This window comes from Oncorhynchus clarkii, chromosome 5, assembly GCF_045791955.1.
Source record: "Oncorhynchus clarkii lewisi isolate Uvic-CL-2024 chromosome 5, UVic_Ocla_1.0, whole genome shotgun sequence".
Taxonomy (NCBI): Eukaryota; Metazoa; Chordata; class Actinopteri; order Salmoniformes; family Salmonidae; genus Oncorhynchus; species Oncorhynchus clarkii.
In genome coordinates this window covers 86,849,312-86,869,240 of record NC_092151.1, presented here as the reverse complement: position 1 = coordinate 86,869,240, position 19,929 = coordinate 86,849,312, and the positions used below count along the sequence as shown (strand labels likewise).

At 46.6% G+C, this 19,929-nt stretch overlaps 1 protein-coding gene across 8 annotated transcripts in view; it reads left to right on the top strand.

The window, feature by feature from the left end:
* The window catches only part of LOC139409505 (phosphodiesterase 4D interacting protein), a 140,110-nt gene that overhangs the window by 105,988 nt on the left and 14,193 nt on the right, over positions 1-19,929 (top strand). For 7 of the 8 annotated variants that reach the window (XM_071154765.1, XM_071154764.1, XM_071154766.1 and 4 more), the window contains 5 exons: positions 5,219-5,472; positions 8,581-8,712; positions 9,832-10,104; positions 18,667-18,954; positions 19,714-19,845. In XM_071154765.1, the coding sequence (XP_071010866.1) occupies positions 5,219-5,472; positions 8,581-8,712; positions 9,832-10,104; positions 18,667-18,954; positions 19,714-19,845 (1,079 nt within the window). The remainder of the gene's footprint in view (positions 1-5,218; positions 5,473-8,580; positions 8,713-9,831; positions 10,105-18,666; positions 18,955-19,713; positions 19,846-19,929) is intronic. The other variant, XM_071154763.1, reaches the window with a different exon arrangement.

Sequence of the window (19,929 nt, the reverse complement as noted above, 5' to 3'; positions counted from 1 at the left end):
TTCTGTGTCTGTGTTGATCCCTGCCTGTCTGTGTCTCTGTGTCTGTGTTGATCCCTGCCTGTCTCTGTGTGTCTGTGTTGATCCCTGTCTGTGTGTGTGTCTGTGTTGATCCCTGCCTGTCTGTGTCTCTGTGTCTGTGTTGATCCCTGCCTGTCTGTGTTTCTGTGTTGATCCCTGTCTGTCTGTGTGTCTGTGTTGATCCCTGTCTGTCTGTGTTTCTGTGTTGATCCCTGTCTGTGTCTCTGTGTCTGTGTTGATCCCTGCCTGTCTCTGTGTCTGTGTTGATCCCTGCCTGTCTGTGTTTCTGTGTATGTGTTGATCCATGCCTGTCTGTGTTTCTGTGTCTGTGTTGATCCCTGCCTGTCTGTGTCTCTGTGTCTGTGTTGATCCCTGCCTGTCGGTGTCTCTGTGTCTGTGTTAATCCCTGTCTGTCTCTGTGTTGATCCCTGCCTGTCTGTGTCTGTGTTGATCCCTGTCTGTCTGTGTCTCTGTGTCTGTGTTGATCCCTTCCTGTCTGTGTCTCTGTGTCTGTGTTGATCCCTGCCTGTCTCTGTGTCTCTGTGTTGATCCCTGCCTGTCTGTGTCTGTGTTGATCCCTGTCTGTCTGTGTGTCTGTGTTGATCCCTGCCTGTCTGTGTTTCTGTGTCTGTGTTGATCCCTGCCTGTCTGTGTCTCTGTGTCTGTGTTGATCCCTGCCTGTCTCTGTGTGTCTGTGTTGATCCCTGTCTGTCTGTGTGTCTGTGTTGATCCCTGCCTGTCTGTGTCTCTGTGTCTGTGTTGATCCCTGCCTGTCTGTGTCTCTGTGTCTGTGTTGATCCCTGCCTGTCTGTGTTTCTGTGTTGATCCCTGTCTGTCTGTGTCTCTGTGTCTGTGTTGATCCCTTCCTGTCTGTGTCTCTGTGTCTGTGTTGATCCCTGCCTGTCTCTGTGTCTGTGTTGATCCCTGTCTGTCTGTGTGTCTGTGTTGATCCCTGCCTGTCTCTGTGTCTGTGTTGATCCCTGCCTGTCTGTGTTTCTGTGTCTGTGTTGATCCCTGCCTGTCTGTGTCTCTGTGTCTGTGTTGATCCCTGCCTGTCTCTGTGTGTCTGTGTTGATCCCTGTCTGTGTGTGTGTCTGTGTTGATCCCTGCCTGTCTGTGTCTCTGTGTCTGTGTTGATCCCTGCCTGTCTGTGTTTCTGTGTTGATCCCTGTCTGTCTGTGTGTCTGTGTTGATCCCTGTCTGTCTGTGTTTCTGTGTTGATCCCTGTCTGTGTCTCTGTGTCTGTGTTGATCCCTGCCTGTCTCTGTGTCTGTGTTGATCCCTGCCTGTCTGTGTTTCTGTGTATGTGTTGATCCATGCCTGTCTGTGTTTCTGTGTCTGTGTTGATCCCTGCCTGTCTGTGTCTCTGTGTCTGTGTTGATCCCTGCCTGTCGGTGTCTCTGTGTCTGTGTTAATCCCTGTCTGTCTCTGTGTTGATCCCTGCCTGTCTGTGTCTGTGTTGATCCCTGTCTGTCTGTGTCTCTGTGTCTGTGTTGATCCCTTCCTGTCTGTGTCTCTGTGTCTGTGTTGATCCCTGCCTGTCTCTGTGTGTCTGTGTTGATCCCTGTCTGTCTGTGTGTCTGTGTTGATCCCTGCCTGTCTCTGTGTCTGTGTTGATCCCTGCCTGTCTGTGTTTCTGTGTCTGTGTTGATCCCTGCTTGTCTGTGTCTCTGTGTCTGTGTTGATCCCTGCCTGTCTCTGTGTGTCTAGGTTGATCCCTGTCTGTCTGTGTGTCTGTGTTGATCCCTGCCTGTCTGTGTCTCTGTGTCTGTGTTGATCCCTGCCTGTCTGTGTTTCTGTGTCTGTGTTGATCCCTGTCTGTCTGTGTCTCTGTGTCTGTGTTGATCCCTGCCTGTCTCTGTGTGTCTGTGTTGATCGATGTCTGTGTGTGTGTCTGTGTTGATCCCTGCCTGTCTGTGTCTCTGTGTCTGTGTTGATCCCTGCCTGTCTGTGTTTCTGTGTTGATCCCTGTCTGTCTGTGTGTCTGTGTTGATCCCTGCCTGTCTCTGTGTCTGTGTTGATCCCTGCCTGTCTGTGTTTCTGTGTCTGTGTTGATCCCTGCTTGTCTGTGTCTCTGTGTCTGTGTTGATCCCTGCCTGTCTCTGTGTGTCTGTGTTGATCCCTGTCTGTCTGTGTGTCTGTGTTGATCCCTGCCTGTCTGTGTCTCTGTGTCTGTGTTGATCCCTGCCTGTCTGTGTCTCTGTGTCTGTGTTGATCCCTGCCTGTCTGTGTTTCTGTGTTGATCCCTGTCTGTCTGTGTCTCTGTGTTGATCCCTGTCTGTGTCTCTGTGTCTGTGTTGATCCCTGCCTGTCTGTGTTTCTGTGTTGATCCCTGTCTGTGTCTCTATTAGAGGTCGACCGAATATGATTTTTCAACGCCGATACCGATACCGATACCGATACCGACACCGACACCGATACCGACACCGACACCGATACCGATACCGATACAGATACCGAAACCGATACCGATACCGATACCGATACAGATACCGATACCGATACCGATACAGATACCGATACCGATACAGATACAGATACCGATACAGATACCGATACCGATACAGATACCGATACCGATACAGATACCGATACCGATACAGATACCGATACCGATACAGATACCGATACCGATACAGATACCGATACCGATACCGATACAGATACAGATACCGATACCGACACCGACACCGATACCGACACCGACACCGATACCGATACCGACACCGACACCGATACCGATACCGACACCGATACCGATACCGATACCGACACCGACACCGATACCGACACCGATACCGATTAATCTGCCAATTTTTCTTTTCTTTTTTGTAATAATGACAATTACAACAATACTGAATGAACACTTATTTTAACGTAATATAATACATCAATAAAATCAATTTAGCCTCCAATAAATAATGAAACATGTTCAATTTGGTTTAAATAATGCAAAAACACAGTGTTGGAGAAGAAAGTAAAAGTGCAATATGTGCCATGTAAGAAAGCTAACGTTTAAGTTCCTTGCCCATAACATGAGAACATATGAAAGCTGGTGGTTCCTTTTAACATGAGTCTTCAATATTCCCAGGTAAGAAGTTTTAGGTTGTAGTTATTATAGGAATTATAGGACTATTTCCCTCTATACCATTTGTATTTCATTAACCTTTGACTATTGGATGTTCTTATAGGCACTTTAGTATTGCCAGTGTAACAGTATAGCTTCCGTCCCTCTCCTCGCTCCTCCCTGGGCTCGAATCAGGAACACAACGACAACAGCCACCCTCGAAGCAGCGTTACCCATGCAGAGCAAGGGGAACAACTACTAGAAGGCTCAGAGCGAGTGACGTTTGAAACGCTATTAGCGCGCGCTAACTAGCTAACCATTTCACTTCGGTTACACCAGCCTCATCTCGGGAGTTGGTAGGCTTGAAGTCATAAACAGCGCAATGCTTGATGCACAACGAAGAGCTGCTGGCAAAACACATGAAAGTGCTGTTTGAATGAATGTTTACATGCCTGCTTCTGCCTACCACCGCTCAGTCAGATACTTAGATACTTGTATGCTTGTATGCTCAGTCACATTATATGCAACGCAGGACACGCTAGATAATATCTAGTAATATCATCAACCCTGTGTAGTTAACTAGTGATTATGATTGATAAGATAAGTTTAATGCTAGCTAGCAACTTACCTTGGCTTACTGCTTTCGCGTAACAGGCGAGTGCAACGAGAGAGAGTCAGGTCGTTATTGCGTTGGACTAGTTAACTGTAAGGTTGCAAGATTGGATCCCCCGAGCTGACAAGGTGAAAATCTGTAGTTCTGCCCCTGAACGAGGCAGTTAACCCACTGTTCCTAGGCCGTCATTGAAAATAAGAATGTGTTCTTAAATGACTTGCCTTAAATAAAGGTAAAAATAATAATAATAATAATAATTTTTAAAATCGGCAAATCGGCACCCAAAAATACAGATTTCCGATTGTTATGAAAACTTGAAATCGGCCCTAATTAATCGGCCATTCCGATTAATCGGTCGACCTCTAGTCTCTATGTTGATCTCTGCCTGTCTGTGTCTCTGTGTCTGTGTTGATCCCTGGCTGTCTGTGTCTCTGTGTCTGTGTCAATCCCTGTCTGTCTGTGTCAATCCCTGCCTGTCTATGTCTCTGTGTCTGTGTCAATCCCTGCCTGTCTATGTCTCTGTGTCTTTGTCAATCCCCGCCTGTCTATGTCTCTGTGTCTGTGTCAATCCCTGCCTGTCTATGTCTCTGTGTCTTTGTCAATCCCTGCCTGTCTATGTCTCTGTGTCTGTGTCAATCCCTACCTGTCTATGTCTCTGTGTCTCTGTGTTGATCCCTGCCTGTCTGTGTCTCTGTGTCTGTGTGTCTGTATCTGTGTTGATCCCTGCACTGTGTCTTTGTCAATCCCTGCCTGTCTGTGTCTCTGTGTCTGTGTCTCTGTGCCTGTGTCAATCCCTGCCTGTCTGTGTCTCTGTGTCTGTGTCAATCCCTGCCTGTTTGTGTCTCTGTGTCTGTGTCTCTGTGTCTGTGTCGCTGTGTCTGTGTATCTGTGTCTGTGTCTCTGTCTCTGTGTCTCTGTCTCTGTGTCTCTGTGTCAATCCCTGCCTGTCTGTGTCTCTGTGTCTGTGTGTCTGTATCTGTGTTGATCCCTGCACTGTGTCTTTGTCAATCCCTGCCTGTCTGTGTCTCTGTGTCTGTGTCTCTGTGCCTGTGTCAATCCCTGCCTGTCTGTGTCTCTGTGTCTGTGTCTCTGTGTCTGTGTCAATCCCTGCCTGTCTGTGTCTCTGTGTCTGTGTCTCTGTGTCTGTGTCTCTGTGTCGTCTGTGTCTGTGTCTCTGTGTCTGTGTCTCTGTGTCTGTGTCAATCCCTGCACTGTGTCTGTGGCCAGTAAGCAGGTTCAGGAAGGATCAGATCAGATCACCAAGCCTCTTCCTCTGTCTGTAGAGAACAGGGCAGCTAATAGCTTAATCATTCTTTGTTTTCTACACCTGTTAGAACACCTGTCAGTGTAACTCTCTGGTGGTGTCACACTGCAGACACTGCCCACTGTACATCTAGACATCTCTGCTATTGAAAAGCCTGTTTTGTCCCAATTGTCCTTCTGTCACTAGAGAGCAGGTGTATTGTTATTATGTGGGAAAGGACAAGATCACTGAGGGTCTCCTGTTTGTTTGTGTACAGGCTGAGTAAGGAGCTCCAACAGAAGGATGACGTGATCGATTCTCTCCGCGCCAAACTCACTCAGCATCAACCTCGTTCTGACACACCATGCAGTAGCCACGCCCTCTCTGACACCACCGACCAATCAGACCACATCTCCTTTGTGTCCGATGAGCAGGGCTCCACCAATGAGGATCTGGAGCCGTGCTCAGACATTGACGCGGCCAGTGAGTATGGCCAGGAGGACAGACATGCCTCCACTACAGCCAGTACAGGTAAATGTGACCCACCACCTGGATTTGGTCCTATGTATGTAGCAAGATCTGAAATTGTGTTTTTCATATTGATAAAAATAGAGACTCAGAGCTAGAAAATGGTATATCATACACTGTAGTTGAGGAACGATAGGAAAGGACATCTGCTTTGAATGTTGATAAACTTCTAACCCCACTTTTGACAAAATGACCCTTGAATGTTTTGGTACAGCTAGTGGAGAGCTCTTCTATGTCTCCACCCATTCAGGGTCGATCACACCCTCTTAAGGCTTAGCTCCACCCGTTCAGGGTCATTCACACCCTCTTAAAGCTTAGCTCCACCCATATCTTTAAGGATTCACATGTGAGGCCATGTGCTAAACAGAGTGAGTAGTGTAGTAAACAACCACAGATTTCAAGACTAAAAGTGGTAAAAGTAGTAGCCTACAATAAGGAAAAACTCCAGGTGAAAATACACTTTATCTAGTCCTTGGCCTATATCCTAGTCTGACTTTGGTGCAGGTCTTATTGCTATTCACATTACCGTCTCTGGTAAACACACTATATAAAACAAAACGTAAGTTTATTTGTCACGTCCACAGGATACAGAAGGTGTAAATGGTACAGTGAAATGGTTACTGGCATATTTACATAGTAGCAATATCAAAAACAGACAGATTCCAGATAAACATTAGATGATGCTTACCCAGACACTATGCTATGACCATCCCCCAGCCACATCTAGCTAAGTGGACACTATGCTATGACCATCCCCCAGCCACATCTAGCTAAGTGGACACTATGCTATAACCACATCCCAGCCACATCTAGCTAAGTGGACACTATGCTATGACCACCCCCCAACCACATCTAGCTAAGTGGACACTATGCTATAACCACCTCCCAGCCACATCTAGCTAAGTGGACACTATGCTATGACCACCCCCCAACCACATCTAGCTAAGTGGACACTATGCTATAACCACCTCCCAGCCACATCTAGCTAAGTGGACACTATGCTATGACCACTTCCCAGCCACATCTAGCTAAGTGGACACTATGCTATGACGACCCCCCCAGCCACATCTAGCTAAGTGGACACTATGCTATGACCACCTCCCAGCCACATCTAGCTAAGTGGACACTATGCTATGACCACCCCCCAACCACATCTAGCTAAGTGGACACTATGCTATAACCACCTCCCAGCCACATCTAGCTAAGTGGACACTATGCTATAACCATCCCCCAACCACATCTAGCTAAGTGGACACTATGCTATAACCACCTCCCACCCACATCTAGCTAAGTGGACACTATGCTATGACCACCTCCCAACCACATCTAGCTAAGTGGACACTATGCTATGACCACCTCCCAGCCACATCTAGCTAAGTGGACACTATGCTATAACCATCCCCCAACCACATCTAGCTAAGTGGACACTATGCTATAACCACCTCCCAGCCACATCTAGCTAAGTGGACACTATGCTATGACCATCCCCCAGCCACATCTAGCTAAGTGGACACTATGCTATGACCACCTCCCAGCCACATCTAGCTAAGTGGACACTATGCTATGACCACCCCCCAACCACATCTAGCTGTGTACACTATGCTATAACCACCTCCCAGCCACATCTAGCTAAGTGGACACTATGCTATAACCATCCCCCAACCACATCTAGCTAAGTGGACACTATGCTATGACCACCTCCCAGCCACATCTAGCTAAGTGGACACTATGCTATGACCACCTCCCAGCCACATCTAGCTAAGTGGACACTATGCTATGACCACCTCCCAGCCACATCTAGCTAAGTGGACACTATGCTATGACCACCTCCCAGCCACATCTAGCTAAGTGGACACTATGCTATGACCATCCCCCAGCCACATCTAGCTAAGTGGACACTATGCTATGACCATCCCCCAGCCACATCTAGCTAAGTGGATGGGTCGCTATTGTCTAGACATGTACACATGCTCATGAAATACAATAGATTGCAGTAATCACCCCCCGACACACCTGGCTAACTTGATGGGTCATGGAGTCATCTGGTGAAGTGGAGTCTTTTGTTTTTCTACATGTTGCTAGGTAGCTAGCTAAACAATGAACCCGACATAATCTCAACTCATACTACTACCAATACAAACTGATTGTCATAGCTGTAGTATGAATCTGCAGGTAGCAGATTACCAGCTAGGTTCAATGTTAGCCTGCTAACCAGCTAGGTTCAATGTTAGCTTGCTAGCTAACATTAGGCTATAACTAGCAATCCTAATGGATTTCTGGTTCTAATAATATTACAACACAGATCATACATGTAACGTTAGCTAGCGATGCAGCAAGCTAACATTCACTAGCTAGCTAGCAGGGTAGCCTAGTGGTTAGAGCGTTGGACTAGTAACCGGAAGGTTGCAAGTTCAAATCCCAGAGCTGACAAATCTGTCGTTTTGCCCCTGAACAGGCAGGTAACCCACCCAAAAAGTTGTTCTTAACTGACTTGCCTAGTTAAATAAAGGTAAAATAAATAAAAACATTACTCTTTAACTTGCAATGAAAACTAATTTCTGACAAAATTAGAAACTTATATAAACTTGTTTTTCAACCATTCCACAAATTTCTTGTTTACAAACTATAGTTTTGGCAAGTCGGTTAGGACATCTACTTTGTGCACGACACAAGTAATTTTTCCAACAATTGTTTACAGACAGATTATTTCACTTATCAGAATTCCAGAAAATGATGTCATGGCTTTAGAAGCTTCTGATAGGCTAATTGACATAATTTGAGTCAATTGGAGGTGTACCTGTGGATGTATTTCAAGGCCGACTTCCAAACTCAGTGCCCCTTTGCTTGACATCATGAGAAAATGAAAAGAAATCAGCAAAGTCCTCAGAAAAACAATTGTAGACCTCCACAAGTCTGGTTCACCCTTGGGAGCAATTTCCAAACGCCTGAAGATATCACATTCATCTGTATACATGGCAGACCAATCCAAACTGTTCCCCTGGCATGTCGAGCCCTCCACACACACTCAGATACACAGATGACTGCACATCCATATTTGTAATGTATGATTAACAGTTCACACCTCATCTGTAATTTTTACTTTTATTTCAGATTCTCACTGTAACAGTGTCCCCATGTCACGCCACCCCTCCATCCCTCCTTCCACCAGTTCATCTCATGGACACCAGTCCTCCATCAGCTGTCCCAGCCTGCAGCGGTCAGCGGACACACAGACACAGACAGGTAGGCAGACAGACAGGGAGAAGGAGGAGGAGTGGAAGTGACTGCCTTATTCAACACATTGTTGCTAAAGTCAGTTTCACTGTATCCACATACAGTACTTGTCATATCATGTCCAGACATTGAAGTGGTTTCTTCCCTCATACCATCATTCCCTCTTCTCACACCTCTTTCTGTACCCCTGTCCTCTCTTTTTCTCTCTGTCCTCTCTGCTTCTCTCTGTCCTCTCTTCTTATCTCTGTCCTCTCTTCTTCTCTCTGTCCTCTCTTCTTATCTCTGTCCTCTCTGCTTCTCTCTGTCCTCTCTTCTTATCTCTGTCCTCTCTGCTTCTCTCTGTCCTCTCTTCTTATCTCTGTCCTCTCTGCTTCTCTCTGTCCTCTCTTCTTATCTCTGTCCTCTCTGCTTCTCTCTGTCCTCTCTTCTTCTCTCTGTCCTCTCTTCTTATCTCTGTCCTCTCTTCTTATCTCTGTCCTCTCTGCTTCTCTCTGTCCTCTCTTCTTCTCTCTGTCCTCTCTTCTTCTCTCTGTCCTCTCTTCTTCTCTCTGTCCTCTCTTCTTATCTCTGTCCTCTCTGCTTATCTCTATCCTCTCTTCTTCTCTGTCCTCTCTTCTTCTCTATGTCCTCTCTTCTTCTCTCTGTCCTCTCCTTCTCTCTGTCCTCTCTTCTTATCTCTGTCCTCTCTGCTTATCTCTGTCCTCTCTTCTTCTCTGTCCTCTCTACTTCTCTGTCCTCTCTTCTTCTCTGTCCTCTCTTCTTCTCTCTGTCCTCTCTTCTTCTCTCTGTCCTCTCTACTTCTATGTCCTCTCTTCTTCTCTGTCCTCTCTTCTTCTCTGTCCTCTCTTCTTCTCTCTGTCCTCTCTGCTTATCTCTGTCCTCTCTGCTTATCTCTGTCCTCTCTTCTCTCTGTCCTCTCTTCTTCTCTCTGTCCTCTCTTCTTCTCTCTGTCCTCTCTTCTTCTCTCTGTCCTCTCTTCTTCTCTCTGTCCTCTCTGCTTATCTCTGTCCTCTCTTCTCTCTGTCCTCTCCTTCTCTCTGTCCTCTCTTATTATCTTTGTCCTCTCTTCTTATCTCTGTCCTCTCCTTTCTCTCTGTCCTCATATGTATTTCTCCTCTGTACCTCCAGGCCTCTACAGTGGACCAGTGTCCAGTTCTCTCCCCACCCTTCCCCAGTCCCAGTCTCAGTCAAAGTCCCAGTCCCAGTCCCATCCTCAGCCCCAGTCCCAGTCCCAGCCCCGCTACCACTCCGACCTCTCTTCTCAGAGAGCCCCCCTGTCCTTCAACCCACAGACTGCAACCCTGCGACCCCGTTACCATGGAAGCAGGCCCGGGGCCTTCTCCCTGGCAGAGGTTCACCAGGAGCTGCAGATGTTACAGAGACAGCTGGGAGAAACTGAGAGTGCGTCACTCTGCACCTGTGTGTTTGTAGCATGGAGTGGCTAACTTTGTCTCTCTTTAAACACATAATGTAATTAGATGAGGTTATACACTCTAAAATGGACCCTGTTTTAGTAATAGTGTAATTTGGCATGGGGATACTAGAAGTAGTAATGGCAAGATGAACACAGGATTTAAGGTCCAGATACATGGATTGACTCACATACGTTTGCATTGATTACCTGTGTGTACACTAAGTGAGTTTCATATTCAAAGCTTTGTCTCCTGGCAGTAATGTCCTCTTTAAGACTAGCATGCTATCCCACCGCCCATCAGGGTCTTCCTCTGATCTCTGTCTCCTGGCAGTAATGTCCTCTTTAAGACTAGCATGCTATCCCACCGCCCATCAGGGTCTTCCTCTGATCTCTGTCTCCTGGCAGTAATGTCCTCTTTAAGACCAGCATGCTATCCCACCGCCCATCAGGGTCTTCCTCTGATCTCTGTCTCCTGGCAGTAATGTCCTCTTTAAGACTAGCATGCTATCCCATTGGCCATCAGGGTCTTCCTCTGATCTCTGTCTCCTGGCAGTAATGTCAGGGGGACTGCACGTGTAATGTCCCGTTGAGATCCAGACTAGCGTGACTAAATGTGTGAGTGTGCGTGCTAACTTGTGCGTGCTAACCGACCACTCATCAGGCTCTTCATCTGAATGGGGTAGGACGTGTGACAGTGTTGTCTCTAGGCTCTCTAGATAGAGAGAGAGACATGAGAGACGAGAGATGAGGGACGAGCGAGAGAGATGGAAGGGAGGGAAGAGAGAGAGAGATGGAGGAGAGGGAGAGAAGAGAGAGAGAGAGAGAGAGAGAGATGGAGGAGAGGGAAGATGGAGGAGAGGGAGAGAAGAGAGAAAGAGAGAGAGAGAGAGATGTAGGAGAGGGTGGGAAGAGAGAGAGATGGAGGAGAGGGTGCCAAGTGTAATTGAGCAGGAGTTGATTTGCTGTAGTCTATCTCATGGCTTCTGATTCTATGCTCTCCTAATTATCACACATCTTGCTGCTGTGATGGCACACTGTGATATTTCAACCAATAGATATGGGAGTTTATCAAAATTGGGGTTATTTCTAGAATCTTTGTGTATCTGTGTAATCTGAGGGTAATATGTGTCTGTAATATGGGCATACATCTGGCAGGAGGTTAGGAAGTGCAGCTCAGTTTCCACCTCATTTTGTGGGCAGTGTGCACATAGCCTGTCTTCTCTTGAGAGCCATGTCTGCCTACGGCGGCCTTTCTCAATAGCAAGTCTATGCTCACTGAGTCTGTACATAGTCAAATATTTCCTTAAGTTTGGGTCAGTCACAGTGGTCAGGTATTCTGACACTGTGTACTCTCTCTTTAGGGACAAATAGCATTCTAGTTTGCTCTGTTTTTTTGCAAATTCTTTCCAATGTGTCAAGTAATTATCTTTTTGTTTTCTCATGATTTGGTTGGGTCTAATTGTGTTGCTGTCCTGGGGCTCTGTGGGGTCTGTTTGTGTTTGTGAACAGAGCCCCAGACCAGCTTGCTTAGGGGACTCTTCTCCGGGTTCATCTCTCTGTAGGTGATGGCTTTGTTATGGAAGGTTTGTGAATTACGTCCTTTTAGGTGGTTGTAGAATTTAACGTCTCTTTTCTGGATTTTGATAATTAGCGGGTATCGGCATACGTTGTACACAGAGGATCATTTGCAGAATTCTGCATGCAGAGTCTCAATTTGGTGTTTGTCCCATTTTGTGAAATCTTGGTTGTTGAGCGGACCCCAGAGCTCACAACCATAAAGGGCAATGGGTTCTACGTATTTTTAGACAGATCCTAATTGGTATGTTGAATTTTATGTTCCTTTTGATGGCATAGAAGGCCCTTCTTGCCCTGTCTCTCAGATTGTTCACAGCTTTCTGGACGTCACCTGTGGCCCTGATGTTTAGGCCAAGGTATGTATAGTGTGCTCAACTGGACCTTTTTTGGAACACCATTATTTTTTGTCTTACTGAGATTTACTGTCAGGGCCCAGGTCTGACAGAATCTGTGCAGAAGATCTAGGTGCTGCTGTCGGCCCTCCTTGGTTGGTTACAGAAGCACCAGATCATCAGCAAACAGTAGACATTTGACTTCCGATTCTAGTATGTTGAGGCCGGGTGCTGCAGACTTCCAGTGTCGTCGCCAATTAGTTGATATGTATGTTGAAGAGGGTGGGGCTTAAGCTGCATCCCTGTCTCACCCCACGGCCCTGTGGAAAGAAATGTTGTTTTTTTTAAAACAATTTTAACTGCACACTTGTTGTTTGTGTACATGGATTTTATAATGTCTTGTGTTTTTCCCCCAACACCACTTTCCATCAGTTTGTATAGCAGGCCCTCATGCCAAATTGAGTCGAAAGCTTTTTTGAAATCAGCAAAGCATGACAAGACTTTGCCTTGGTTTTGGTTTGTTTGTTTGTCAATTAGGGTGTGCAGGGTGAATATGTGGTCTGTCGTACAGTAATATGGTAAAAATCCTATTTGACATTTGCTCAGTACATTGTTTTTGCTGAGGAAATGTACGAGCCTGCTGTTAATCATAATGCAGAGGATTTTCCTAAGGTTGATGTTGACGCATATCCCATGGTAGTTGTTGGGGTCAAATGTGTCTCCACTTTTGTGGATTGGAGTGATCAGTCCTTGGTTCCAAATATTGGGCAACATGCCAGAGCTGAGGATGATGTTAAAGAGATTAAGTTTAGCCAATTGGAATTAAATTTAGGATACCATCAACCACACAGGCCTTTTTTGGTTGGTGGGTTTGTATTTTGTCCTGTAGTTCATGCAATGTAATTGGATAATCCAGTGGGTTCTGGAAGTCTTTAAAAATTGATTCTAAGATTTGTAATTGATCATGTATATGTTTTTGCTGTTTGTTCTTTGTTATAGGGCCAAAAAGATTAGAGAAGTGGTTTATCCATAATTCCCTATTTTGGATAGGTTTCTCAATTTCTTTCTTAGGTTTTTGCATTCTTCATCAAACCATGTGTCATTGTTGTTCCTTTTCTTAGGTTGTCTGCTTGACATTTTTAGATTTCATAGGGAAGCTGAAAGGTCAAATATAGTGTTTAGGTTTCCTACTGCCAAGTTTACACCTTCACTATTACAGTGAACCTTTTGTCCAGGGAATTGTCTAGAAGAGATTGAATTTGTTGTTGCTTAATTGTTTTTTGGTAGATTTCCACACTACTTTCCTTCCATCTATAGCATTTCTTAATAATATTCAGTTCCTTTGGCTTTGATGATTGAGCATAGCTCTGTTCAAGTGGAGTGTGGTTTTGCTGTGGTCTGATAGGGGTGTCAGTGGACTGACTGTGAACGCTCTGAGAGACTCTGGGTTGAGGTCAGTTATAAAGTAGTCTACAGTACTACTGCCAAGAGATGAGCTATAGGTGTACCTACCAAAGGAGTCCCCTCGAAGCCTACCATTGACTATGTACATACCCAGTGTCCGACAGAGCTGCAGGTGTTGTGACCCATTTTTGTTGGTTATGTTGTCGTAGTTGTGTCTAGGGGGGCACATGGGGAGGGAATGCTGCCACCTTCAGGTAGGTGATTGTCCCCATGTGTGCTGAGGGTGTCAGGTTTTTGTCCAGGTCTGGCATTTAGGTCGCCACAGACTAGTACATGTCCCTGTGCATGGAAATTGTTGATCTCCCCCTCTAGGATAGAACAGCTGTCATCGTTAAGGTATGGGGATTCTATTGGGGGGATATAGGTAGCACACAGGAGGACATTTTTCTCTGTTGAGATCATTTCCTTATTATTTTCTAGCCAGATGTAAAATGTTCCTGTTTTGATTAATTTAGTAGAGTGGGTTAGGTCTGCTCTATACCCTCCTGCGTCTCTTCCCTGTTTCACACCTGGTAGTTTAGTTTGGTGGATGGGACTACCAGCTTTCTGTAACCTACATCTCCTTTATACCATGTTTCTTGTAGGATGACAATGAGAGCATACAGGTCACAGTGGTGGGTAGTATATGGGGCTTTGGTGACAAAACGGATGGCACTGTGATAGACTGCATCCAATTTGCTGAGTAGAGTGTTGGAGGCTATTTTTTAACTGTGATGTGTTCCTCTCCCTCCTCCTTCACTACTGTTAGCTGTGATGTGTTCCTCTCCCTCCTCCTTCACTGCGGTTAGCTGTGATGTGTTCCTCTCCCTCATCCTTCACTGCTGTTAACCATGATGTGTTCCTCTCCCTCCTCCTTCACTGCTGTTAGCTGTGATGTGTTCCTCTCCCTCCTCCTTCACTGCTGTTAGCTGTGATGTGTTCCCCTCTCTTCTCCTTCACTGCTGTTAGCTGTGATGTGTTCCTCTCCCTCTTCCTTCACTGCTGTTAGCTGTGATGTGTTCCTCTCCCTCCTCCTTCACTGCTGTTAGCTGTGATGTGTTCCTCTCCCTCCTCCTTCACTGCTGTTAGCTGTGATGTGTTCTTCACCCTCCTCCTTCACTGCTGTTAGCTGTGATGTGCTCCTCTCCCTCCTCCTTCACTGATGTTAGCTCTGCCATGTGTTCCTCTCCCTCCTTCTTCACTGCTGTTACCTGTGACATGTGTTCCTCTCTCTCCTCTTTAAGTTCTCTCACCTCAGTCCGTAGAGCAGCCAGCTCTCTTAGACAGCTGTCCATCTCCACCTTCTGCCCTCTGGGTCTTGTGGGGGTGGGGGGGTGTTGTTGTGCTGGTCTGTTTTGTGGGTTTGTTCTGTCTGGAATGTGTGGACTAGCTTTCTGAGCTCCACCGTGTCTGTCTCCAGCTCTGTGAATTTATCCCTCTCAAAGATGGAGGAGCAGTGCAGTTGTGGGACCTGAGTATATTCAGTGCTGGGTGTGTTCAGTGACGGGTGTGTTCAGTGCCGGGTGTGTTCAGTGCCGGGTGTGTTCAGTGCCGGGTGTGTTCAGTGCAGTTTAAAGAGGTGTGATCAGATTGAGCTTTTCCTGCTGTGCTCTCTCTCTTTGATCCCGTAAAAGTTCTGCTGGAACAGCATGAGGATGCCCTGCACCATTACTGTTCCAGACGTGTACACGTTGACAGAGGTTGTTTCAATTTCCTCAATGTCTAGTATTCTGAGTTTCCACCCTGGGCCAATACCTTCTCTCAGACATAGGGGTAGTGTGCTCTTATAGCACTGTGCCATGCCAGGGGATGGTGTGGAAAATGAAGTTGCTTAGTAGCTCCTGAAGGACAATCCATAGACTGTATTTGCTGACTGCTACAAAGTCATACAGTCTATGGATTGTCCTTCAGGAGCTTTTTTTGTACTTATTCCGTACAGTGATATTTTTGTCCATGGGGTACCGTGCAGTCCATGGGGTACCGTGCAGTCCATGGGGTACCGTGCAGTCCATGTTTGTCTATGTCCATGGGGTACCGTGCAGTCCATGGGGTACCGTGCAGTCCATGGGGTACCGTGCAGTCCATGGGGTACCGTGCAGTCCATGGGGTACCGTGCAGTCCATGTTTGTCTATGTCCATGGGGTACCGTGCAGTCCATGGGGTACCGTGCAGTCCATGGGGTACCGTGCAGTCCATGGGGTACCGTGCAGTCCATGTTTGTCTATGTCCATGGGGTACCGTGCAGTCCATGTTTGTCTATGTCCATGGGGTACCGTGCAGTCCATGTTTGTCTATGTCCATGGGGTACCGTGCAGTCCATGTTTGTCTATGTCCATGGGGTACCGTGCAGTCCATGGGGTACCGTGCAGTCCATGTTTGTCTATGTCCATGGGGTACCGTGCAGTCCATTTTTGTCTATGTCCATGGGGTACTGTGCAGTCCATGGGGTACCGTGCAGTCCATGTTTGTCTATGTCCATGGGGTAGTGTGCAGTCCATGGGGTACCGTGCAGTCCATGTTTGTCTATGTCCATGGGGTACCGTGCAGTCCATGTGGTACCGTGCAGTCCATGGGGTACCGTGCAGTCCATGTTTGTCTATGTCCATGGGGTACCGTGCAGTCCATGGGGTACCGTGCAGTCCATGTTTGTCTATGTCCATGGGGTACCGTGCAGTCCATGGGGTACCGTGCAGTCCATGGGGTACCGTGCAGTCCATGGGGTACCGTGCAGTCCATGTTTGTCTATGTCCATGGGGTACCGTGCAGTCCATGGGGTACCGTGCAGTCCATGGGGTACCGTGCAGTCCATGTTTGTCTATGTCCATGGGGTACCGTGCAGTCCATGGGGTACCGTGCAGTCCATGTTTGTCTATGTCCATGGGGTACCGTGCAGTCCATGGGGTACCGTGCAGTCCATGGGGTACCGTGCAGTCCATGGGGTACCGTGCAGTCCATGGGGTACCGTGCAGTCCATGGGGTACCGTGCAGTCCATGGGGTACCGTGCAGTCCATGTTTGTCTATGTCCATGGGGTACCGTGCAGTCCATGGGGTACCGTGCAGTCCATGGGGTACCGTGCAGTCCATGGGGTACCGTGCAGTCCATGGGGTACCGTGCAGTCCATGTTTGTCTATGTCCATGGGGTACCGTGCAGTCCATGTTTGTCTATGTCCATGGGGTACCGTGCAGTCCATGTTTGTCTATGTCCATGGGGTACCGTGCAGTCCATGTTTGTCTATGTCCATGGGGTACCGTGCAGTCCATGGGGTACCGTGCAGTCCATTTTTGTCTATGTCCATGGGGTACCGTGCAGTCCATTTTTGTCTATGTCCATGGGGTACTGTGCAGTCCATGGGGTACCGTGCAGTCCATGTTTGTCTATGTCCATGGGGTAGTGTGCAGTCCATGGGGTACCGTGCAGTCCATGTTTGTCTATGTCCATGGGGTACCGTGCAGTCCATGTTTGTCTATGTCCATGGGATACCGTGCAGTCCATGGGGTACCGTGCAGTCCATGTTTGTCTATGTCCATGGGGTACCGTGCAGTCCATGGGGTACCGTGCAGTCCATGTTTGTCTATGTCCATGGGGTACTGTATTGTAATGACCTCTGCACAGGGATAAGCCAGGGGGGCGTCAAAGGCCACTTCAACTGTCCTGCCATTGTTAGGTTCAAGAGTTTTCACACCCCTCACTTCACACTTCAGTGCTAATTGAAATGCACCCAGGTCAGTTATGTCCTAGCAGCTTGGTAGCTTTGTAGCCTTCTTTATTAAGCTTTATACAACAAAATAACCTAGAGATTATTGTCTTTTACTTTTTGGCTTCAGAAGTAACTTCAGACTGAACATTACTCACTCAGTTTTGTGTTGGATGGTATTTCCAGGTTTCCTCTGTGTTTCTTCTGCAGGTTTTGGTTTGTTTTTTCTTGATAGTCCTTGGTAGTAATAGTCCATTCAGATAATTTTGTCCAAAATCAAGGTTTTAGGTATCGAATTTTGATTTGGATTGAAGGTTTTGATGTTGTGGTTAGTATCCTGTAAGTCCTTGTCAAGTTGATCTACATTAATCGTACTCTAATTCTATATTTTTGTAGAAGAACTCAGGAGCCCATGAGCTCACTACCTCTCACTATCTAACTCTCCTTGTCCATCCATCCTAACATCCCAACTATTCTCTTTATCCTCTCTGGCCGTGTGCCTGCTCTCCTGTGAGAGGGACATTTCACCCTGCCTCAAATCCTAATGTCACACACACACTGGAGACTGTATCAGTGTTCTGACTCTCTGCTGTGTTAGTGTTCTGACTCTCTGCTGTGTTAGTGTTCTGACTGTCTGCTGTGTTAGTGTTCTGACTCTCTGCTGTGTTAGTGTTCTGACTCTCTGCTGTGTTAGTGTTCTGACTCTCTGCTGTGTTAGTGTTCTGACTCTGTTGAGGCTGTGTTAGTGTTCTGACTCTCTGCTGTGTTAGTGTTCTGACTCTCTGCTTTGTTAGTGTTCTGACTCTGTTGAGGCTGTGTTAGTGTTCTGACTCTCTGCTGTGTTAGTGTTGTGACTCTCTGATGTGTTAGTGTTCTGATTCTCTGCTGTGTTAGTGTTCTGACTCTCTGCTGTGTTAGTGTTCTGACTCTCTGCTGTGTTAGTGTTCTGACTCTCTGCTGTGTTAGTGTTCTGACTCTCTGCTGTGTTAGTGTTCTGACTCTGTTGAGGCTGTGTTAGTGTTCTGACTCTCTGCTGTGTTAGTGTTCTGACTCTCTGCTGTGTTAATGTTCTGACTCTCTGCTGTGTTAGTGTTCTGACTCTGCTGTGTTAGTGTTGTGACTCTGCTGTGTTAGTGTTCTGACTCTCTGCTGTGTTAGTGTTCTGACTCTCTGCTGTGTTAGTGTTCTGACTCTCTGCTGTGTTAGTGTTCTGACTCTCTGCTGTGTTAGTGTTCTGACTCTCTGCTGTGTTAGTGTTCTGACTCTCTGCTGTGTTAGTGTTCTGATTCTCTGATGTGTTAGTGTTTTGACTCTGTTGAGGCTGTGTTAGTGTTCTGACTAGACCTTACAGTGTACTGTTGTATTCGGCACATGTGACAAATACAATGTAATTGAATTAGACTTATCTATCTCCCAACAAGCTGCCTGACACACTAACATCCATCCTCCATCTCTCTCCTATCTGTTTATTCATGCTTGGGTTTTTCTTTTTTTCACTGCAGGTTTTTCCGTTCCTTCAGTCAAGCCGTTTGGTGGCTTCCCCATATCAGCCCACCCCCACCCCCAGACTGACCCCTCCAGTTACATGCCCCAGCCTCTGTCCTACCACACCTTCCACCCCGCTGGTCTGAATGCTAGCCTCAATGCTAGCCCTGCCATGAAGGCAGGCGCCAGCCTCCTGGAGAGCAGTGCAATGTGGGACATGGCCTACGGTGCTCGGTCAATGAGAGTTGGCACTGCTGATTTGTCATCAGGGTCGTCAGGTTACCAGTCAGGCACCAGCCATACAGGTGTGTGTATCTATGAGTTTTAATGAGATTGTGTGTGTGTGTATGTGTGTGTGTATGTATGTGTGTGTGTCCTACCTGTAATGACTTTACAGGACAGCATGTGGGAGTGGATAATATCACACATATCCCAGGTGATAGTCTAAAGAGCCAATGGCTGATCTTGGAAATTGATATGTCATACCATGACATTTTAGTTATTTCCCTATTACTAACTATTAGAGACTATATGGACCCAAACAGCCCTGTTGTGTGTTTATGTACAGATAACTGACAAAATGAAGGAAACACTTTAGTCAGTGAGGGATACAAAGTACGTTGAAAGCAGGTGCTTCCAAACAGGTGTGGATAATTAAGCAATTAACATCCCATCATGCTTAGGGTCATTTATACAAATGCCCAGTTGTCCATTATATTGGGTACCATGGCTAGAAGAAGAGATCTTAGTGACTTTGAAGGAGGAGAGTCTCAAATTAGCATAGGGGGTTTAGTGTGTGTGTGTGTGTGTGTGTGTGTGTGTCAGTCACCAGATCTCAACCCAATTGAACACTTATGGGAGATTCTGAAGTAGCGCCTGAGACGATGTTTTCCACCACCACAACAAAACACCAAATGATGTAATTTCTGGTGGAAGAATGGTGTCGCGGTCCTCCAACAGAGTTCCAATGGGTACTGAAGATGTGTATATATATATATATATACTATACAAATGTTTTTTTATGTTGTGAAATGTCAACGGTATTTTGATGTGTTCCTGTGCAGGTTCTGACCTGATTAAAGAACACCTGAGAGAGATCAGGAGTCTACGTCAACGTCTGGACGATTCCATCCAGACCAACGACCTCCTCCGACAGCAGCTGGAGGAGAGACTGGTCAACCAAGCCAGAGATAAATGTATTGACTAGACCACCACCACACCTGCTGTCTCAAACCATGAACAAATATTCTACACACCCAACTTGGCTACCTGCACTAAGT